General features: G+C 38.2%; 1 protein-coding gene across 6 annotated transcripts in view; it reads left to right on the plus strand.

Annotated features, from left to right (window-relative positions):
• CHST9 (carbohydrate sulfotransferase 9) overlaps positions 1-24650 on the plus strand; it is a 300891-nt gene that overhangs the window by 162431 nt on the left and 113810 nt on the right. For all 6 annotated transcript variants that reach the window (XR_012513133.1, XM_039463890.2, XM_074383652.1 and 3 more), the window contains one exon: positions 6799-6840. Coding sequence is in view for 3 of the 6 variants with exons in the window: in XM_039463890.2 (XP_039319824.1) it covers positions 6799-6840 (42 nt within the window). In the remaining 3 variants the exon portion in view is untranslated. The remainder of the gene's footprint in view (positions 1-6798; positions 6841-24650) is intronic.

Below are 24650 nucleotides of genomic sequence, written 5' to 3' on the forward strand. Positions count from 1 at the left end.
TGGGTTTGAGTGTGTTTCTTGATCCTGAGTTCTAGTCTGATTGCACTGTGGTCTGATAGACTGTTTGCTATTATTTCTGTTCTTTTGCATTTGCTGAGGAGTGATTTGCTTCCAATGATGTGGTCAATTTTAGAGTAAGTGCAATGTGGTGATGAGAAAACTGTATATTCTGTGGATTTGGGGTGGAGCATTCTGTATATGTCTATTAGGTCCACTTGGTCCAGCTCTACATTCAAGTTCTGGATATCCTTGGTAATTTTCTGTCTCGTTGATCTGTCTAATATTGACAATGGAGTGTTGAAGTCTCCCACTATTATTGTGTGGGAGTCTAAATCTTGTTTTAGATCATTAAGAACTTGCTTTATGTATTTGGGTGCTCTTGTGTTGGGGGTATTTATATTTAGGATAGTTAGCTCTTCCTGTTGGATTGATCCTTTTACCATTATGTAGTGTCCCTCTTTGTGTCTTTTGATCTTTGTTGGTTTGAAGTCTACTTTATCAGAGACTAGGATTGCAACCCCTGCTTTTTTTTTTTTTTTTTTTTTTTTGTTCTCCATTTGCTTGGTATATCTTCTTCCATCCCTTTATTTTGAGTCTGTGTATGTAAGATGGGTTTCCTGAATACAGCACAGTGATGGGTTCTGACTTTTTATCCAGTTTGCCAGTCTGTCTTTCGACTGGGGCGTTTAGGCTATTTACATTCAATATTAATAATATTGTTATGTGTGAATTTGATCCTGCCATTTTGTTATTGGCTGGTTTCCTTTCCATTAGTTGACTCATTTTCTTCATTGCATTTTTTATCTTTGCCAACTGGTTTGATTTTGCAGTGACTGATACTTGTTCCTTTCCGTGCTTACTATTTCTTTCAGGAGCTCTTGTAGGGCAGGTCTGGTGGTGACAAAAATCTCTCAATAATTGCTTGTCCATAAAGGATTTTATTGCTCCTTCACTTATGAAGCTTAGTTTGGCTGGATATGCGATTCTGGGTTGAAAGTTCTTTTCTTTAAGGGTGTTGAATATTGGCCCACACTCTCTTCTGGCTTGTAGGGTTTCTGCCAAGAGATCTGCTGTGAGTCTGATGGGCTTCCCTCTGTGTGACCTGACCTTTCTCTCTGGCTGCCCTTAGCATTTTTTCCTTCATTTCCACCCTGGTGAATCTGATGATTATGTGCCTTGGGGTTGCTCTTCTTGAGGAATATCTTTGTGGAGTTCTCTGTATTTCTTGAATTTGAAATTTGGTCTGCCCTGCCAGACTTGGGAAGTTCTCCTCCTAGATAATATCCTGGAGCATGTTTTCCAGCTTGGATTCATTCTCCCCATCATATTCAGGTACACTGATGAAGCATAGATTAGGTATTTTCTCACAATCCCATATTTCTTGGAGGCTTTGTTCATTTCTTTTCACTCTTTTTTCTCCTGCCTTGCCTTCTCTTTTTATTTCATTGAGTTGATCCTCAATCTCTGATATCCTTCCTTCTGCTTGATCCATTTGGCTATTAAAACTTGTGTTTGCTTCACGTAATTCTCATGCTGTGTTTTTCAACTCCATCAATTCGTTCATGTTCTTCTCTAAGCTGGTTATTTTAGTTAGCATTTTGCCTAACCTTTTTTCAAGATTTTTGGTTTATTTGCATTAAGTTAGAACCTGTTCCTTTAGCTCAGAAAAGTTTGTTATTATCCACCTTCTGAAGCCTGTTTCTGTCAATTCATCACACTCGTCAGTCAAGTTGTGATCCTGTGTTGTTGAGGAGTTGTGATCCCTTGAAGGAGAAGAGGTGTTCTGGTCTTTGATGGTTGCGCTGGTTTTTTCCCATCTTTGTGGATTTACCTGGCTGTGTTGTTAGGGAGCTGCTTGATGAGTTCGCTTGTCTGCCTGCAGAGGTGCTACTGGGTTTCTAGGGACTCCTTCAGGTTACTAGGGAAGCTTCCTGTGTCTTTTTTATTTATACTGGGAGATTAGGCCCGTCCCTTCCGCTGACCTCCAGGGGCTGCTGGGTTGTCAAGAATGCCATCTCATTGCTGCGTAGGCTTCCTGTGTTTTTTGTTAAAACATGTAGCCCAGTCCCACCCATCTAGTGGTGGGTTGTGCCCTTCCTCCACTGGGCTGGATCATTCAAGGTTCATCTCAGACTGTGGAACTGGCTGCGCAACCCACTAGAGTCAGAGCTTCAGCCCTCCAGGGTTTGTGGGAGAGGATAGGGACCCACCCAGCCACACCCAGCTGTCTCCCCCTTTCAGCTTCCTCTATCTCCAGTCATGGGGTAGGGGCCTGCCCAGCTGCTCCCACTTACAGCAACCTCTCTCTCTGGGTGGAGGGAGGGGGCAATAGCTCAGTCCACAGGCTCTTATTCAACTCCACACTTGTAATTCCCGGTGCTTGACTGACAAAGATCCCCTGTTCTATGTATTGCTGAGGCTTTGGGGGAAGCGCTGTATCTGGACCGGAGTACCAGAGGGGGAGCCTCTGACTCCCAGTACCCCTTCCCACCTCGGTCTGCCCTAAGTGGGCTTTACTCGACATTGGACCAGACCCATTGAAATGCACCTGGTACCCCGGTTAGAGCTAGGAGATCTCTGGATTTCTGCGTCTCTCTCACTAGGTGTTATGCACTGGAGTTATGTCTAATCGGCCATCTTGGATCCTCTCCATTTTAAACTTTTAAATAATTTTATCAGAATAATGCATTTTTATCAAATGCATACATAAAGTATCAAATATAGTAGAAGTTATTTTTACTGGCCTCCTATGTGATTTGCCTGATTGAGCAGCTCTCTCCCTTCCTTTAGTATATCCTACTGTCTGATGCTCACAGCCAGTTCAGGACTGCATGCTCTCTAGCCCACCTGCAAACTTCTGATCCCTCTTGTGAAGATATATGTGGACCAAGAGTCAGTGGTGTTTGTCCCCAGATCTGCTGTGCCAGTTTCGCTTATTCATGTAATTATTCAATGAGTATTGTGTAAATCAATGACATATGGATGTGTAAAAAAGAATTGCTGTTTCTATTAAAATGTTTTTTAAAGACTCAAAGTTGAGTTACTAAAAATAAAAGGCTATAGAATTATATATGAGCAAGATAGTGGTAAAATATTGGGGAAAACTTAAATCTAAAAGGATTCTGCTTTGTGCCTTTAAGTTTTCAATCTACTTTAATGAAACAGAAGCTGAGAAATATAGATGATGATTATGGGTGTAGTTTATGTAAAAAAATGAAGAACTGAAAACATTTGGCTATATTCTATATGCAGAAATCCTGGTAGTATTCCCATGGGATTCTTATGATATTAAATTTGGTAAGGTTCACATAGTGTACTCAGCAGCATGTCTGATATTTAATAAGCATTCAATCCATGTTAGCTGTTATTGTGGTTATTATTGATTTAATAATTTTGGATCCAGGCAATTTTGAAAGAAAAGCAAAAAAAAAAAATGCAAGGTGAGACCAAATCAATATTTCAAAAGAAAATATTGGGAATAAACTTTTAAATGCAGCAACCCAAGGGCCTAAACTTCACTGTGATGATTTTTTTATTTGCATCCAAATATCTGTGTATAAAATTAAGAGTATATTGATAATCAGATATCTACAAGGTTAGCTGGAAACACAGATCCTGATTCATTATTGAAAATAAGACCTTGGCATTCCAAATGTAACCCTATTTCAATTTTAACAGCAAACTGCCACATAGCCTTAGGAAGCTGTCTAACCTTTTCCTATCCTTGTATTCTCAGTTAGATAAGGATGATAACAAACAACTAAATTAATTTATCACGTGGCCAGAAGAATGATTTTGAATTCTTTGAGAAAAGTACACTATGGTTGTGTTTGCATTCTCTCACTTGAGTGTGAGCTCTACCTGGCTCAGTGCTGTTGTGAAGCTCTCCAACCCTCAGGATGAGGATCAGTGAAATGCTAATTTTTAAAAAAATTAAATTTTCATCAAAGCTCTAGACCTATTCACTTATTATGATGTTTACGCCAAGTTTCAACAGGTAAAACATGCTTCACCACAAAAAAACAATGAAGCTCAGAATAAGTTATAGGGTGAAAGAGAAAGATTCTATTTTATTTGATTATGCTACTAAATTAAGTCTTAATTCTTTTTCAATCTTGGAAACACAATATAAGAACAGATATACTGGATACGAGGTTTAAACTCATTAATTTTAGTGGGTCTGCCCAAACCCAATTAATTTCAGTTTGTGAAGCAATCCCCATTGTTGGGGTTTCAAATTATTTTCATAGTTGACCATGGAAGAAGATGCATAGCTATTTAATACATGATCTTGTAGCTAGTCAGTCAGTCTGTATTGATTGTATGGACTGAGCCCAACATCCTACATATTTATTATGTACAAATACAGAGAGAAATCACAATAATTTAGAAGATATAGTTAAAACCTTTAAAGAGCTATATACTCTATTACTATTATTGGAAGGTAGAAGAGGACACTTTTCTTTAGGAGACAATTCAAAAGATCAAAATAAATTGTATTTATTTCCCTATCATTTAACCTATCCTTAAAGAAATATGTCTTTCAAAAATTTAAGTTAATTCAATATATATTTATGCATAAGACTAAAGTAGATTCAGAGAAGTAAAAAGAGGAACTAGACTGGATCATCCCAGTGTTCAATAAGCTTACTATAGTGGGGGAGACAGGCATTTGTCTAACTAGTATACTTTCATCCGCGATGTGTGGAGAGACAAACTAGACCAGGGTAGAATTACCAATACCTGAGTGTACTCTCATTGTAATGTCTTAATATTAGGTTTCCAGACACCCTTAAGAAATTGCTAGATTTGTACAACCTTCATATTTGAGCCATCATGGAAATGGAGAAAGAGCCTTTTATATCCACATTGTTTAAGGAAATGACTTGATCATTAAAAGCCAGATAGCTTAAAAGCAATGCCTGATGAGAACAATCTCTCATACAATCAGTAAGCAACTTACCAGAATAGCATAAGGTATAAAAAAGCACATGCATTTGACTTTTTGAATAACCAGCTTTTCCACACTTATTTAATTTCCTTCCTTGATTCACAGACAGCCTACATAAATAATGATGATAAGCCAGATAAAATCAATTTTGTATGGAGGAAGATTTTGAGTTCTAGTCTAAACAATGTTCTTATCACTAAGCCATGACAGTGTGACCTTAATCACACTACCATTACCTGGGTGAACAGGTAAATATAGAGTTGCTATTACAGAAAAGTGTGTTAGATCAATGCATTACACATCCAGGTCCAGCCCCAGGGGATCAGCTGTACTGAAGGACCTGTAACTTACTGATGAGCTATATAAATGACTCATAAATACCTGCATCCAAAATACAGATATTACTAAATCAAGTAGAATGACCAATACCTTATACCAAGAAGTTCATAACAATAAAATTCAAAATGCCCTTGGATATATGTTTTAAATCATTCTAAAAATAGAATAGCATATCATTAATGCAAATATAAACTGGTATTTTTTGGCACACATGAAATTTGCTAAAAAATAATTTAAAAGACAAGTGCCAGCAAGATTTTTATCTCAATCAAGATTAACAAAGCTATACTGTAAATGAGTCACACTAAGTAATTTAAATGGGGCAGGATAGCAAGACAGACAATTAATCCTACCATTGCTTAAGCCACACCATCCTTGAGTATTCATTCAAGTTTTAGTCAACATATTTTGAAAGATTTTTTTTAAAAGGTGTGCAGAGAGCAAAGCATTACCTATATATTTATAAAATATAGAATAGAATATGTTAATATATGTAAATATATTATATACTATATATTTCATTATAGTTATATAAAATATATGGTATGCCATACATTATATATGTTACAATATGTTGTATTATATATAATATATATTTTATATATATATATAATGTCATTTAAGGAAAGCAGTGGAACCATGTAATCCAAAAAAGCCAAAAACTAAGTAGTCATATTACTGCTTTCTTATGGCTCTGTAAAATTGTTCTCAGAATGAGCTGAGGCTCTCCTTTCCCTATAGGTGACTGAGTGAGAAGAAATATACTGTGTTACAATAGGCTGACTTCATCTGGCAGAAAGAGGCCCTTGATAATCACCATGAAACTCATTGGTTCAAGGAAAACCTCAAGATTTCTTTCTTACAGCTGTTTACTACAGAATAAACTATCATTAGTTCTGGATAACTTAAATATCTATGGAGTTGCTTCCCTCAGAGCCCTGTTCTTTTATCCAAGCTTCCTTTTCATCTACTCTTGCAAGCTTCCCAAACTAAGGCATCCAACAGTAGGCCGCTAATAATCAATGCCAGGAGCTGCACATGGCATCTCCATCTCAATTTCACCCAAAGACATTGAGCCCAAGTACTCAGTTTACACAAAGATTTTATTAATAAGTGAAAACACCATTGTACATTAGCACATTGATGCATTATGGGGTAGAATGCTGAGAATCAAAGGAAATCATCTTCCTTGTGATGCTCATTTTCCAATTCTACCCACCCCTGAGTCCCCAGCTCCATCTCCCTCCCACAAAGAGTACAGGCTCAAAGCCCAGGCTTTTCTATAGCAAATTTTGATGGTAATGCCAGATTTCCTAATAAGTGACACTAAGCTTAATCAGGCCAGAAACACAAAAGATGATACATTTATTTCATGACCCTCTCCCTTCCCATAACTTTCCTTGTTACAGATAAAATATTAGAAACTTTGAGGCATCTCTGTGTAGAATTTTTGTAAATGTCTCTGAATGTGATAGTAATATATGAATTTCTCTCCTCTTCTTTTTCAGGATGGGGACCAGTGAAGTACTTGCAGCCTGTACCCCGAATCAGTGAGTAACTTCCTCATAATGTTTGAGTCTTGGGTAGTTATAGATAAGCAGAGCAACGAGTAGAAAATCTGAAAACCTCATTGTGTTGCTTTTAAGCACCTGTTCTGGTGATGATAACCATCCCTAGAAGGAACAGTCCAGGTGGCATTGTTGGAGTGCATAAAGTCTTGAAGGTGGGAGAAAAACAAGCAAACTACCATCCTTGTCTTCAAGGAATTTACAAAGGAAACTAAAGACTCTGAAGATTGATTTCAGTTATATATAGGTTGTTGTTTACTTTATTTGAAAAACTTTACATATTTTTCTATTTTTATTTTTAAAGTAACACTTTCCTGGCACATTGCACAATAGTCTATTTTTTTAAATGTCTTCCTCTATGAATAGAGTAAAACCTCATTAATTCAGATACTGTTAATACACCATTGACAATTTGATCTAGACTAAACTGAAATTTAGCTTTGAATTGTCTGCAAGGAATGGATTTGCTAAGTGAAATGAAATATTTGTAACCAATGTACAAAGAATACATTGTTTTTGTAGTTTAGCACAGCAGTGGTCTTTAGGCAAAAAGATTCAGCTGTAAAATAAGGATTATTAAGGTCACTAAGTAGATGTCTGCTTAGACAGACATTATTGGCAGATAGTAGTATTGAAAGTGATGAAACAATGTTGCTTTCAACAAATTCTGACTTCTCTAATTCAGGCTAGATCTTCCTCTCCTCTTTTCCAAACTAATTATTCTAATCAAATGAAGTTTACTATTGTGTAATATGTGGATGAAGTATTTAGTAATAGAAGAAGATCAATTCTTATTATCTTAAAAATCTATAAATATAAATTTTAATTTTCAGGTGCTTATCTGTAATGTTGATCACCTAGATGACAGAAGGGTATTTACAAGAAAAATGATGTATTATTTCATTTTCTTTTTCATGGTCTCATATGGAAATTTTTTTCTCATTTAAAACTTAACATTTTTGCAAAGAAAGCAAGTCAGATTCCCAGAGTGATAGCAAAGATTTGAGGTGAGGGAAAAAAACAAAATCAGATCGTGCCCTCCTTGCAGTATGTTGACAAATTGAAGTAGAAACTGAGTCACCATGCATTTATATATTCCTTTATTCATTCAACAAACACTTAGCCAAGAGCCATGCTTCTTGCATCAAAGGATGTAGAGATAAATAAAATTCTCTTCTTGTCTTTGTTGTGCTGGTTTCCCATAAGTTGAGACAGAAATGGAGACAAATGGCTTTCATGTGATAAGCAATGTGTTACCCCAATAAACAGAGTGCTTCAGAAATGCACAGAATACACCATGAACTTGAACAGGAAGAGTTGGGAAAATATTAGGTAATAGTTATCACACTTGAACTGATTCTTAAAGAATGAATAGAATTTCTACAAGTAGAGAAAAGGAAGGACAGCCTTTCAAGCAGTACAAGCAAAAGCATGGAGACATCAAAGCACATGTATTGCTCAAGTAAAACAATGTAGACTTAGAGTTAGTTGTATAGAGCTGAGGGAATGTGGGAGTAGCATATGGTCTATACATAAAGGTATATTGCCAGGAAAAGATGCCCTTTAAGTGGTCAAAGACAACAATTGGAGTTCAGAGAGGGAAAGATTTGAGAGTCATTTGCATAGAGAGTTGAAATGTGAAGAGATGGAAATAAGATCACTCAAGGGCACAGGAGAGAACTTTTAGGAATACAGAATCAGCTTCTTCCTGAGACAGGAGAAAATGATAAGTGGGGAAAAACTGAGATCAGTTTAAAGATGGGCATAAAGAAATTTGAGGGACTTTATGTCTGAAAGCTTCCATTTTCTTGCCACCATACTGTGAGTAAGCATGGGATGTAGAATAGGAGGACACAAGTTCGAAACCTAATTCAGCCACCCATGAACAATGCAACATGGGAGGTCATATAACCCCTGTAAACTTCCATTTTTCCATCTGTGAAATGGAGGAAATAGTAACATGCAGTTCATAGGTCAGAGAACTTTATAACACATGTGGAAGCACTTTATAAACTACAGTACACTTGGCCAAAACACATGCTGGATGAGTCACTGAGCTCTTGTTTATTAAACAGGGATAAACTGGGCATGGGGGCATGTGCCTGTTATCCTAGCCACTCAGGAGGCTGAAGTGAGAGGGAATGCTTGAGACCAAGAGTTCAAGATTGTAGTGTGTGATGATTATTGTACCTGTAAACAGCCATGCAGTCCACTCTGGGCAACACAGTGAGATCCTATCTCTAAAAAAATCAAATAAAATAAGGATAACAGCACATAGCTTATATGAGTTACTGAATACATTAAAGATAAGATATGCACCATGTGTGCTCTTCTGTGAATAAGAGCTTGTCTCTTGGGAAAGAAAAAAAAAACTACAATGGGTAAACAAGACAAGAAAGAGACATGGAAAAATGTTTTTGAGCAGAATTAAAAGCCCATCCTGAAAACAAGGGTTTGCAGGTACAGCCACACCTATGTACTCAAGCAGCTGAAGTGAATGAGTTGATGGTCTGGGGCTGAGGTAGATCAAAGCAGGTATACTAGCGGCTGAGAGCAAGTGCCATTGAGGAGACAATTGGAAAGGTTGGCCAATGCAGATCCCAGAATTTTAGAGGCCCCGTTCTCTGGCCTCAGCCCTGGTTTGGCAGAATGATGCCCTTTCTATTCAGAGTCCGCAGCCTGTGGTCCTATGACTTGTTGTCAATAAAGTGAGTGGCTTACGTGAAAGATTGAGCATCCAGATGTCTCCAAGGTTATACGCTCTCACCATCAGCTAAGCTCCAGCCCTGACACTACTGCTCAGAGTAGGACAGTGGCCAACCAGACCCCTGCCTGACCCTCCTACTCTCTCACCTCCCACCCTTGGCTCATATCCCAACTACAGCCTATTCCCAGCCTCCTCTTCCATTTGAACTTTCATTCTTCCCTAGCACATAAGGCAGTAAAAAAGCTGTCCACCTCCTCTGGAATGGAAAAGTAAAGTTTGGCCAACTATTAGTAAAAAGGAGCCAGACTGCATGCTACCTACCCCTCATACCTTTAACACCAAGTTTCAACCTCATTCCAGAATTTGCTGGTTGCAACAGGCAAGACTACACTTCCTCCCACACGTGGAAGTAAGTTATCTCACCATCCACTAGGAAAATGTTTGATGTCCTCTTAAAATGTTTAGTGAGTCTTGGGGACCCCAAGAGAGAGTTGCCAAGATCTATCTTGATAGTTACTAAACTTACCTCTGAGAGATTTGAACTGCTAGAGCTTTCATCCTCAATTTGCCAAATGGCAGTAATAAAGGAAATATAGGCTATCCTTGCACATTATTGACTTCCATTTTAATTAATGTAAGACACATTCCTCATTTGGGAACATGATTGATTCACTCAGTCAATGGTTATTCATTAAGGATATACCAAATGCAAGGTGCTAGCTCCTAGTCAAGATCTTTGGAGAAAATGAATATAAACAGCTCCCATGAATAATATTTGAAACATGAGGAAAAACCTATCCAATTAGACAAAATTCCAGGTTCCCATGAAAAGACAATTCCTAAGACTAATTAGGGATTGAGAAACCCAGAGCATTTTCTTCTCTCTTTTCAGCCTTGGCTCCCAAAGCCCACTCTTCTGTGACTACCAACATGAATTACATGAAATTCACCTCCAAGCATCTTGCTTCCTGTACATTTCTTTCAGTCCGCTGTGGTAACTTGCTAATGTGGAGATTGCCCCAGGACACCTTAACACCCCTAATTCCACAGGCGGGACTTCCCTACACAGCAAAAGCCACACTAAAGTACAACCCTGCCTTTCCCAGGGTATGAAGCACCAGATAATGTGTCTCCTAATACAATTTCAGACAGGATACTCTCTCCCATTCCACCAAAGCACATCAATCCTTTTTCCAAGGTACTTTAATCTAATGTCATGCCAACCAGCGCCCGCCCCCCTCCCCAGTGCCCTCTACAACTCCCATTTTATTTCTGCCTGGTGTGTATGCAGTCTTCATTCTAGATCTACTCAAGAAAGCAACTCACCTCTCATTAAAAACAAATGCAAAGACAAACATCTATTCATTTTATTTCTTTAACCCTAATTACACCCTCCTTCTGGTTCCTCCTGTAATCAACTTGTCTACCATTTCTGGTTTTTTTGTGTATGTTTCTTTACTCTTATTTCTATCCTTTACACATCTTACAGGTCTTAGTAACCCTTGGAATATGGCCTTTTCGTTTATTTCCCACTTAACACAGGACTCATCCATTCAGTGGCAAAGCCAACATTAGGGAAAGGTGAGCAGTGGCATGTCATTAACATGTTTTTCTCATTTTTTTGCCATGTAGCTAAACTGTGTTCGATTTCGACCCGTTCTGTGGGTCCTTGACAGCAAGAATACAGCCCAGACTAGCATTTCAGATTTGGAGATCTTGATAAAGTGTTCAAAGCAGAGTCTAAAACTTGACTCTTCTGATTCTGAGTCCTGTACATCCCTAGGCCTCCATTTACAGGGACTGAAAGAAAATACCTTTCCTCTATTTTGTAAGTGGAGAGTAATTCAAAATCATTTCTTAGGGTCATTGAACTGAGAAATGTTCCTTGGAATTTCATGAAGAAAATCTTGAAACAGGGTTTATGTACCAGCAAAAGGATACACATATTCAAGGGTAATACCTTTTTACGTATTGATAGCATACTCTCTCTCGGAGCAGAGGACTGCTGTTGTGCCAAGCTGCAGTGCCATGTGATTTTAAAGCTAGAATTGCTCCTCGAAGGCTACTGCAGTTCCACACACCAGCACTTGGTCCCCTAGAGCTTTGCATTTAGTAGGCACATTCTCCTGGACACAGTTCCTAAAAATGACTATTGTTTACCTGTACTCAGTGTCCTTGCACTCATTTGGCAAAGGAGGGAGGCGCATCATATTCACAGGCGCTGCCGACTGCAGAGAGACAGCTGCCATACATAAGTCAAGACTCCAGCTTTGCACAGGGCATGGCTTATTTTCCAGGACACACATTGCCGGATCCTCTGCACTCAGTTTCTCAGAAGAAGGTACAATGGTGTTAGAATCCAGGGAGTCGTGATGAAGGTTATAAAGGGTGAAGAGGGCAGGTACCCTTCTCCTAAGTGTCCCTGTCTGGCAGGCCGACTCCCCTGCTCTCCGGCTTGCCTGGGGCATGTCTCCCATTGTCAGTCTGAACATTCTTTTCTGTAAATCCAGGATTACCAAAGCTGGTAGGAAGGGATAGTTAGAGACTTTCCCGGAGCCTTCCTAAGCTTTTGTGAGAATTAAGCCTTACAAATCTTATAAGAATTTATAAACATGATGATACTTTTAAAAATTCAGCATAAATCTCCAGGTTTGTAGCCCAGCAGTCTCAACTGAAAAGCCCTTAGCCTTCAATGGAAAGAAAAAGTACTGTTTGCCAGCCTTATCTACTCTCAGACCAAGCCTCAATTTTCCAACAGTTTGTATATTCTAGGGCTGTCCTTCTCACACGTATAAAAATAAACTGTGAAGTTGTTGGGGTTTTTTTCTTTTGTAGCAGAAAGGGCTGTATATGATTATTCTTGTATGGAAATAATTCGCAAAGAAAAAGTGGCACCCCACAGTTAATTTAGCTATTCTCTTAAATATTTTCCTGGTACCTGAATTACATGACCATAATATTTTAATAAGCTGATCTGCAAGTATTTTTCTCCTTCACATTGATGTTCGGAGTAATCTAGAGGGTCAAGGTTTTCAATCTTTTTCTCTTCTATTAAAACGATCTGTCATTTCTATCATGACTATACCCAAAAGTCAATTTTTTGGGCCTTGTTAAAGTGCCCTATAGAATGATTCAGTGGTGATGGGGATGAAGCTCTTCTCAAAGTGTAACTACTCCCCTTGCTGGCATACTGTGGCAATGACATCCATCTCTGAAAATTTAATCTTGATTTTGGACAAGGATTTTTGGTTTCGGTTTCTGTAATCTTTATGTTTTTGAACTTCACAGTAAATTGAGGCTTAAACTAATGAAACTGGATGCATTAATGTTGTTATCACACTTGATAAACTCAGTTGTTAAATTTATAAAATACAGGAATTTTTTAAATGTCTCACATGCCTAGAAAGTAGGGAAATATTCCAAATCGTGCTCAGTAATACGGTTTTTAACAAAATAATAGAATCTCTTAATTTTAAAATTGATATATAATTTACAATAAAATGCACAAATCTTAAGTATTCTCTCAATCCAGTAAATTTTGAGAATTGTACACACCTGTATGCCAGCCACCAAATACAAGGTATTGAATCTCACACCCTAAATAGTTTTCTCTTTGGCATTTCCAGTCAATTCCAATTCAAAACCTCATCACCTACCTCCCTACCCCTCTTCCACCTTCTCACTACTTCCCAGAAAACCACTTCTTACATATTTCACCATAGTTTCGCGTGGCCTATTCTTGGACTAAATATAAGTGGAATCACATAGCATGTACCTTGTAAAGCCCCCTTTCACATGCCATAATATTTTTGAGATTGTTGTGTATATCAGTTGTTCATTTCCTTTTTACTGATGTGTGATATTCCACCGTATGACTACACTACAAATTACTTATCCATTATATTGTTTTTGATGTTTGGATTATTTTTAGTTTGGGACTATTATGAATAGGACTCCTAGGGACATTTTTGTACAGATCTGTTTGCAAATATGATGTTTTCTGACTTATGATGGGGCTATGTCCCAAGAAGCCCATCATAAGTCAAAAACATCGTATGTTGAAAATGCATTTAATACCCCAATAAACTCATAATAAAGAAAAAAAATCATAAGTTGACCATTGTAAGTCCAGATGCTCCTTGACTTACAGTGGAATTATGCCCCAGTAACCCCATGGTAAAGTAAAAAATCAAAAATCACACCATTATAAACCAAGGACTGTCTGTATAGGTTTTTATTCCTGTTGAATAAATACAAAGGAGTGCAAGTGCTAGACCGTAGGTAAATGTCATTTGGGAATTTGTAAGAAACTCCCAACCAGTGATGTTGGAAGTTCCAGCAGCTCCTTATCTTCATCAATCGTGACTGTGAAATGGTGTCGCTTGTGGATTTAAAATGCATACCTCTGGTGGCAAATGATGTTGATCATCTTTTTAATGTACTTGTGCTTGTTTGTATGTTTTCTTTTTACAAAATGTCTGTTCAAGTTTTTTCTCATTTCTATTGGATTACTTGTTGATTCTAGGAATTCTTCATATATTCTGGCTAGCAGTCCTTTGTCAGATACATATGTTGTGAATATTTTTCCAGTTTGTGTATTTGCATATTTACTGTATTAAAAGTGCCTTTTGATGAGCAAAAAAAATTAATTTTGATAAAGACAACAAATTAATTTTCTCTATATGGTTAATTCTTTTTAGTATCTTGTCTAAGAAATTTTACCCCAAGGTCGTGAAGGTATTCTGCTACGACTCAAAAAGTCGTAATAGCAACTTGTAAAATCAGGAATAATAATAGTAAGGACAGTTTGCAGGCAAACAAAGAGGCATGTTTATGGTGATTAAAACACAGGGGTATCTCACTACTTTCATAAATTTGTGATTAACTGTTAATTTTCGAATGTCTCCTTGGTTCATTCTCTTTTTTCTGAGAAATATAAAATAGAAACAGAAATTTGAGTGTTTGGAAAATTATCAGGCTTGAAGTACTAGAAAATCTCAATGTGAGGTTTGAATGTCCCATGTATGATAATGACTTCAGATAATGATCTTTATATTACAAGTGATTTTAAAATATTATTCACTGTCTTTTAGTAAGGACTCCAGTCCAGGGAGCCAGAACATACTATTTCTGTTCTTTATCCTCACTTTTGCAGCAAGAGGATGATGGCAAATTATCAAACTCTCCTAATAATATTATGTATTGCATATAGTTATTTAATGCTATAAATCAGTATTTAAATGAAGTCTTTTTTTTTTTTTTTTTTTTTTTGAGATGGAGTTTCGCTCTTGTTACCCAGGCTGGAGTGCACCCAGGCTGGAGTGCACCCAGGCTGGAGTGCAGTGGCGCGATCTCGGCTCACCGCAACCTCCGCCTCCTGTGTTCAGGCAATTATCCTGCCTCAGCCTCCTGAGTAGCTGGAATTACAGGCACGCGCCACCATGCCCAGCTAATGTTTTGTATTTTTAGTAGAGATGGGGTTTCACCATGTTGACCAGGATGGTCTTGATCTCTTGACCTCGTGATCCAACCACCTCGGCGTCCCAAAGTGCTGGGATTACAGGCTTGAGCCACTGCGCCCAGCCCTAAATGAAGTCTTTAATATCATACATGTGTACTATATCAACATAGATGTAGATGCTGTATATCTATCAACATAGATATAGATGTAGAAAGAGATAGTATGTCTGTAAATATGTAAAGTCTTTAATATGCATACCATATCAACATAAATATATACATATACACACACTATAGAGAGATTGATGTAGGTATAGATATATAAAACACCCTCATTACCTTTATTAAGATAATGTTTTAACATTACCTAGAGCTTAGGAAAGCTCTAACACTGTTTCCTTTGATTAGTGTTTATTGACCCATATTGTGCTAGACACTGGATATACAGTGATAAGCAAACGACCAGGTACCTGACCTCTGGGAGTTTACTGTCTAACTGAGGGGAGAGTTAATCAAGTAAACAAAGGTAGTTTTTTATTTTGTTAGATTCTCTGCAGGGAAGCTACAGGGTGCTGTAAAGACAGGAACAGGGGCTGCCTGTGCAGGTGGCATCTAATCATAAACTTGGATCAAGAGGGACCCAACCATGTAGCTCTCCGAGAGTGGAGAAGAACACTCTGTGCAGGAAAAGCAGCAAAGGTGAAATCCTTAGGCAGGTAAGAGCCAAGAGTTCTAAGCCAAGGTAACAGGAGAGGAGAGAAACAGGTAGGGTGGGGTGGGAGAGAGGCGGTGGTGAGCATGCTGGTCATGTTCAGGGGTGATATCAATGCAGACTGCTCTGCCTTTCAACAGCTTATAAGCCAAGCCACTCTCCTTACAAAAGGCGCATGACGTGTTTATAGCCAGAATAAGCCGGAATTAATACTTTTGTTCAGAGTGCCCAAAAAGCAACTTACATTTGTAAGTGGTGACTAATAGTCCAGGGCTGGGATCATGAGGATCAGAATTCTCAGGACAAGAGGTCTATAGAAGGGTGAGACAGAAAGGGGGGTTGAATTTAGGATCCACATCAGGTACATGTGCACGCATATATTGAAGAAGTTTGTAGAAGGTTACGTGTCACATGATTAGGCTGAATCAAAGTCTTAAAATAATGTCCAGGACTTAAACTGTGACCTTGCAAAGGGCACAAAATCTCACAGATACCATCAATCTGAGACAGGCAATATGGACTGCAGAGAAACAAGAAGCAGAGAATTATACTAAAAAGGGTTTTAAAGAATTCATAGAAATTATGCAGAGTGATAAAAGAAAAGAAGACCTGAAACCATGTGTGGAATCCTCTACCCTTTAGTCAGCCTAGTCTATTGGAGCGCAGGAGCCCCTGCATGACCCTCTCTGTGACTTTTGAATTTTTCAAGCCATTATTATTTCCTGCTATTAGGAAGTATGTACACATGCACTGGCACATGTCCCTCCACACAGAGTCTCCAAGAGAAGCGAGGGCGTGTGTGACTAGAAGCTCCCAACAAAACTGCGGGCAGGCAGATGAATGAGCTGGGTGCAGAGTTCAAAGTCAGTGTCCTTTCTTGGATTCCATGCCCTATACTGTCCAGGCAGTGTTTACCTTCCTCTTCTCAGGTCCCTGTCCCCTTACACTCTCCCAAGGATGCACAGTGTCTGCACACACACACACACACACACACACACACACACACACAAATCCCTCTCTGGTGATCATTTAAACTTGGGGAAAATAAAAAGTGTGTTTCTTTACACTGAAAAATTGGAGAAATGCGCCGGGATAACTAATCATGGGGAATGAAATTCCAGGCAGTTGAGCTTGCAGCACAGCCAGAATACACCAGCTACAAGAATGCCTTAGCAGGGAACTCCAGGAATCTTGATAATTTTTTTTAAGCTTTGGATAATACCTTTTTTTTTTTTAGCTTTGGGATCACATCGATATCTGCAAATAACAATAAATAAAACCTAGTTTTAGGAAGAGGCTGAAATGGAAGCAAGTATTCATGAAGTAAATCATTAACTTCATGGGTGGAGTCAAAAGACTAAATATAGAAATGAATGAGTAACGGATGTAGGGCAGTCCTCATTGACCCCCACTAGGGATTGATAAAGAAATAAGCAAAAAAAGAAAAAGTAGAAAAGAGAGAGACCCTAAAAGAGTGACAAAAACTGGGAAAGCAAAAGAGTATCACAGCAATAAAGGTCAAGCAAATGTCTAGAGTGTGTTGTGAATAGTGTTTACTACAATTGAGAAATCTACCAGATGTAAACCAGAAAAATTCCCCCCTTTTCTGGGGCAATGTGTACACAGAAAATATTTTTCAATCAATCACTGTTCAATTTAATTTTTTTTTCAGAAAGTGGACTTTATTTCTTATGTAAATCCTCTAGTTTTTGATTTGCTGCTTTCAAAATCTAAAAGTAAATCTGTGGGTAAACTTGGCTGTTTCGTAATAGAGCAGTTTGAGGGGCTCCTTTATGATATAAAATATATTTTTTTTGAGTTAGTTACAAAAACATTCATTTTAACAGATCTGTAATTCCTTAAAAAGTTTCCCATTTATTGTATTAGCTATTTTTTCATACCTCCTGAGGCTAAATGTGGTAGTTGATATCACCATGGAATCGGAACATAGGAGCATAGAACTAATTTACTCATCTGACTTTTAAATTAGTTTTTTGTGTGTGTTAACTACAATTGAAATGTTTCGATTATGAATAATGCCAGGATGAACTGGTACACTCCATTGACTTTAATGAAGTGCACATGTTCTTGTAGGCTTCTGAATGAGGGCCTGGTTTCAGAGTTCTTGAATCTTATTATTTAATATTTGTTGTACTCACATATTTTATTTATGATAATACCACAATCAGCTTTCTAATTTCATGAACACCATTGAACTTAAATTTTATTTATCAACTTTTCCAAAGGGCTGACATTACCAAAGGTGTGCCTAACCTACTTTTACTTAAAAGAGTTGGAATCAATTTATTAAATTCAAATTAGCTTGCATTTTCTACATTACTATTATTTGAAAGGCACTATATCAAGAAATTAATTTTCAAGGAATAAACAGATCATCTAAAAAATTCTAGGTAATTAGAACTTTAAAATGAAATTTGGATCTTCAGTGGCATAACAAAATGTATATAATAAGTTAAATACCAAACAATACCTGCTGCTAATATATGCAAAAGAGAGAAGTAACTAGGAAAATTCTCAATAATGATATTAATTGCACAGTACCTTGAATAAGGCTCTTTGCTAATTTTTTTGAGCTGAGGAGTCCTTTCTTGAATTAAATCTCTAGAAGTTGTTAGAAGAGTAAAGTATGCTCAGATACTCATAGGTGTATTTGAATTTCATGTCATGGGCTCAAGCTTTGGCTTTCTTTTTTGTTTAATTATTTTTCCTAATTTTTTCATGCAAACGAGTAATCAAATTATAAAAGAATATCTAAATTAACAACTGTTTACTAAATCGTAGAAAGGTAAATGACATAATAATTCATGAATCTACCAATGTTGTGTGTAAAGGACTCTGGGATGGAGAGTATATTCAGTATGTGTAACATGCTCTGAAAATTAGCTGTTACTGTTACATGCACAGACTTGGCAAATGTTATGCACCTCACAAGTTCATGGAATGAGAAACTATGAATACCACTTCACTTGCTGCTACTGGATACACTGCATGTGTCACAAAAGTCATTACTAGTTGAATCATATAATCCTTTATTTCACAAATGACAGAGTTTAAGTGGTCCAACCCAAGCTAATACACTAAATGGAAGAATTAGTTCAAGAAGGCAGGAGTCCACTGTACTGATTGGACAGAGGTATATGACAAAGGCAACATATATACACTATAGGGGTTGCCTAACATTTTGCACACTGTTAGGCCACAGGATATAAAATTAGATCCTATGTACAGTGTTTTAAATTAGATATAATTTAATATCCAGATTCATTTAGCCCCATGTCCAAAACTGTTGAGAATTCAATTTATTTGTCACTGTATCTTTTGCTTTATTTTGGACTCTGAGATTGGAAATATATGATCTGAACTAGAGTTCTGAGTTCACTACATCTTGTCTGTGTGAGTTGGAAAAACTTGCTCTACCTTATTGAACTGCAGGCATTTGTTTTTGTTTTTATTTGTTTGTTTATTTATACTTGCCATTTGCATGCTAAAGTGCTCTGTAAGCTGTAAAGAACTACAGTTAAGCCTTGGAACAACATGGGTTTAAACTGCGTGGATCCACTTATATGTGAATTTTCCTCTGCCTCTTCCACCCCTGAGCTAGCAAGACCAACTCCTTCTCTTCCCCTCTTAGGCTGCCTACTCAATGTAAGGACAAGGATGAAGACCTTTATGAGATCCACTTGCACTTAATGAAGAGTGAACACATTGTCTCTTCCTTATGATTTTCTTAAGAATATTTTCTTGTCTCTAGCTTACTTTATTGCAAAAATACAGTATATAACACATATAACATTAAATATGTGTTAATCAACTGTAATCAGTAAGGCTTTTTAATCTACAGGAAGCTATTAGCAGTTAAGTTTGGGGGGAGTCAAAAGTTATACTCGGATTTTTGATGGCACGGGGGGTTGGCACCCCCCTAAACCCTGTATTGTTCAAGGGTCAACAGTACACAAATTATAATTAACAAGTAGGAATGTACTTATGTATTTGTCAGTTTATGGACCTGAGGGCATTCTACTGGCATCAGAGGTTGGGCAGATGTACACCTCTCCTTCTTCCCCCAGTATCCTGTAGAAAGGCTTGCATGGGCTGAAGCACAACTGGATACATGTGGGCCTGTGCACCAAAAGAAGAGGAACTCACTTCCACGTTGTAAAGTGCAAAGGCAAAGGTGGTCTTGAAAGTAGAAAGCAAGCAATCTAAACTTAGGACCCAGTGTACAGGGAATTGTCAGGAATCGCCAGCGGCCAGCATGTGCTGGCCTTGTAGGAACTCCCCTGAAGAGGAGAAACTGGGAAGCAGAAGCCGCGAGTCTAGCTCATTGCCTGGCACTCCAGAGAGATACCCAGCTCACTCACTCATGTCTTCTAGTCTCCTTGAGATTGAGAGTTTAGAACCTTTTTAAGTAAGATAAATAGATACAATAGACAGCTGAGCGATTCAAGTTCAAAGGCTCCCTAAGCTTACTTCTATTGCCTTCTCTTAAAATATCTCCTCTTTTCAATTTCCACCCCTGTTCTGGGTGGCCACTCTAGTCTCCTGGTGGAATTTCCTCTGTCAAGCAGCCTTCACTCTACTAACCCTGACTTGCCCCTTCAACAAGTGATTTACTACATGGTGCTGCTCTTATCTGTTTTTTCCCAGCCTGATAATGGCTCAAAGTTCTCTTCATGGGGCCCTGGCCCTCCTATTCTGCCTAGGCTGCATCCCTTACCTTCTGCCCATGGCCCTGCACTCAGGGCATTGGTGTGCCTGATTCTATGAACTATTTGAAGCACGTCTCTTTACACCAATGAGCACTCTCTACTCTGTTAAAATAATTCCTGCATTCACCAAGAGAAAATGCAAGCCACTTCAGTGGTGTTTTATTATAGGAATTTAAATAAATTAATGCAAATGACTATGGGCTTGCTATTTTGTCATTCATTTTTTACTTTATTACTACATTGTCCAGGCCAGACTTTCATGTCACTAATTACCCAAAAGGACCCAGAGATAAATCTTCCTGTGGCTTCATGTCCTCCTTATTGTCTGTCTCCATGCTGGGGGTTCGCAACCTTGGCTGCATGTCAGAAATCACCTGGAGCCTTTATGAAGTCTGAATACCTGGCCTCACCCCAAGAGCCCTGGTCTCAGCAGACCTGTCACTCCTCAGCCACTGCCTACCCAAGGCTGGTCTGCTCAGCATATTCACTGCCCTCTCTTTCCTTTCCCCACCATCTGCCTTTGAGACAGCTCATGGCCATAATTTCTGCAAGTGACTATAGCTTCTGCATCTGGCATCCTGAGCCCCTTAGAAACAGTCACAATCAGGAAATTTCCAATCAAATATCAATATGGGGCCTCCCATCATCCCTTGAGACATTTCTACTGATGCCAAAATACACAGTAATGATAGGTACTAATTCTTGAGTACGATGAGAGACAGGAACTCTATCTCAGGCAATCCTCAGATCAACTATGTCAAAGACATTATTATCTTCATGTTGTATATGAGAAACTCAAGGTTCAGAGCATCTTGCTTCTCAGCCACAGCCCCACAGGTGTAAGAGGGGGAGTTAAGAAACAAGTCTGAGGCTGTAGGGCAGCAGACCCTGCACTTCTCCCATTGCACTTGCCCTGTCTCTGTCCTGGTGGAACATCAGATCACTTGAGTTGACCATAAGATAGCAACTGTCTTGATTTACCCTGAAATCAAATCATGTAACATTACTTCAGGTCGTGTAATGTTCATGTATGGCCAATGACTTATGCTAGACAAGAACATAGGGAGGGTTTTTTTTTTCACGTCACTAGAATTATAATAGTTTAAAAGAAGGAAGTCAAAGTGAGGAAAAAAACATAGACCATGAGAGTGACCTCCCTTAACTCCCCAGGGCTAAAAGTTAAGGATATGAGATCTCTCTTTCAGCTGTCAAGTATCATTTTGTGATCTTAAATTTACTTCACATGCAAAAATATATACCTTCAGACATGTTATAAAGGAGAATGATTACTGAGTATGATAGAATTATATTTAAATAAAATACCTAGTAGAATTAGAAATATTGCAGTCTAAGATTTATAAGGCTTTATAGAAAACTGAGGTTAGAGAGTTAGATATAAGTGAAAACAATAAAACCAAAGTATTCCCTTGTTACTTTTGCCAGTTTTATTTAGAAACTATGCCTTCTGGTTTTACCTCCAAGGCTCATGGGGTCTGTATTTCTGATGCAACCCCAAATAATGTATCATGGATTTGATTCTACTAAAGGCAAAAGCGAAAGATAAGAAAGCCATAAAGTGAATGGCAGGAAGACTTCTTCACAGTTCAATAATGCCAAAGAACTCAGAAGCTTTGTTTCAGAAGATATGTTTTATATTTAAAGTATTTGATGGTACCCTTTTCAGCAGAGCCACAGAATAATAAAAGCTTATTTAATTTAATTTTCCACTTCATTACTGTCCAAAGTACAGGACCAAGTGAAGGAATGCCCTCACAGATTGCGTGTCGTGTGTTAGAAATTTATTACCATACTTGCTGGCATGACTTCACCCACCTATCTATAATATTTTAATTCTGAACTGAAAGAAAGGGAATTTTACTAAGACCCAGATCTTAGCCCAACGATCACTTGGCAAATTCCATTAATCCAAAGATCTGTGCTTATTTTTTTTAGTAAAGGATCATGATCAACGAATTCAAATTATCCAGCGTTCATTAAGCAATAATGAGTGCAGAACACCATGCTAGAAAAATGAGCATGTACATGCCTGGCCTCCTCCTAGGAAAGAGTTCTTTGTCATGTTCATAAAAACTCTTAAGGTCACGATTTTATAGAATGGGCTCCTCAGGACATACACTTGACCATCGTAGGTTTTGTCACCCATAAAATAGAGTGTAGTGCAGACTGGAGGGGAGAGGAAACTGTCTGTATGATCCTTTTCAACATTAAAGACTTGAGATTCCATGAATGAATCACAGTTAGAGATTGTTACAAATTGCAACAAAATATTTAAGCAGAATCAACAGGATCCTTTTTCTTCTTTAAGTTCTTGATGTATAGGGCAAAAACCTACCTGAAATACAGAGATACATTTCTATATGTGTGGGAGAGAAGAGCACAGGACAGGAGTGAGAGAGTACTTGCAAGTGATTCCTTTGGTTTTCAATTCCAAGTTTTGGTATTTTGGACAAGGAAAGGAAAACAAAAACAACAAAACAAAACTGAAAAAAAAACAAGAACCTGCTGCAATCCTGTCTCCACACTGAAGGACCATTGAAGATTCAACTCTCCTGATGATGACAGAAGAATATTTGAAATGCCAGTATTCCAGAATACTTCCTGTGAGCCCAGCACTCGCTAAAGGAATAAAAAAGGAACCAAGATAGGTAGGGAAAAGACATAGGTACAAGAGGACAGGGGAGCAGTTGAATGAATCACTGCCTCTTAGCCTAGCAAGGAACTCATTTAACACTTTTTGCAATTAATTTTTACTTTATCCAATTAAGGATTGTCAACTTAAAGAAACATCTGCTCAATACACACTGTTTCAAAGCCAAAGATACATTAAGTGGTAGCCAACTATAAACTAGAAAAAGAACTCCATTTAAATGGATTGGTTTTTAATATAGCATGCTTAAGAGGGACCAAGTGTAAGAGGGGAGATAATGCTTTTCAGATTTATATGTGATGTGCTCTCATTTCTAACTACTTGATTGTTGTTATTAATACAAATGCTTGAAAGTACTGCTTGACCATTCCAAAGTTACTTCTTTAGTTAGGTTAATTCTCTAAAATAACCATTGCATATCTCCTCAAGTTTGAAATTTAATCTCCCAACTCCATCATCTTCTCCTCTTCAGTGGATGACCTTCCTCTCATTACAGAGAAGTTAATAGATGACACCTACTGAGATTTATCCCTGATGTCTTCACCAGATCTGCATACACCAATATGCTTTGCTCTCATTGCCTTCTCCTTCCCTCCTGTTACAAGGGAGGAGTGGACCCACCTCCTCTCAGTGGTGAGTCATCCCTCCTATGCTGTGGGTTCCATTTCTTCATGTCCTCCCATGGACCTCCCTGATGGATGACTCACTTTCTCTTCTGGGTCTTTAACCTCTTCTCTACTGGATGCTTTCTGTCAGCATTTGCAATGCTCTGTATTTCCTCCCCACCAAGAAATAAATCAATCAAAAATGATCTTCCTGAATCCTGTATCCCCTTCTAGATATAGCTCTTTTCTTTAGCCTTGCATTTCAGAAGACCTATCTATACCCTCTTCTTTCCCCCTACCCCGACCCTATTCTTTCCATGTTCACCCCAGTCTGCCTCTGTCCCAGCTACCCCACTGGTTTGCTCTTGCTAGAGTTGTTCAATTCAGAGGACACTTTATTGTCCATCTGACACGACCTGTCTTCATCTTATTATCCTCTCCTTCTAGAAAAAAAGGATTTCCCCTTTTTTCTCTAACTGTTCCTTTCCCTCCCTTTGAGTTTTTTTTCTTCTATCAGAATTTTACTTATTATATTCTTCTTGGCTTGGCCTTTCGCCTTTTAATATATCATCTTTCCCACTTACAGTGATTGCATCCGCTCCTGTAAGCCAATGTCTATTTTAAACTTGCTTATCTTCCAAACATCAGAGCCATGTAACCACCTGCCTATAGATATGCCATTAGTATTACCTGTGTCACACCTGGCCCTCTTCCAACATCCCTCAATTCAGTAAATGTCACCTCATTGCTCCTGCTGGAAACTTAGGACTTGATACTTTCCCTCTTCTTCTGTCTGCATTTTCAGTTAAGGGCTATCAATTTTACCTCCAAAATATATATCGTGCTGTCTGTTTCTGTCTTTCTCTCCCAGTCACCATCTCTAACTGGCTATGGAAACAGGAAACAGCCA

Source organism: Saimiri boliviensis, chromosome 13, assembly GCF_048565385.1.
Source record: "Saimiri boliviensis isolate mSaiBol1 chromosome 13, mSaiBol1.pri, whole genome shotgun sequence".
NCBI classification, from domain to species: Eukaryota; Metazoa; Chordata; class Mammalia; order Primates; family Cebidae; genus Saimiri; species Saimiri boliviensis.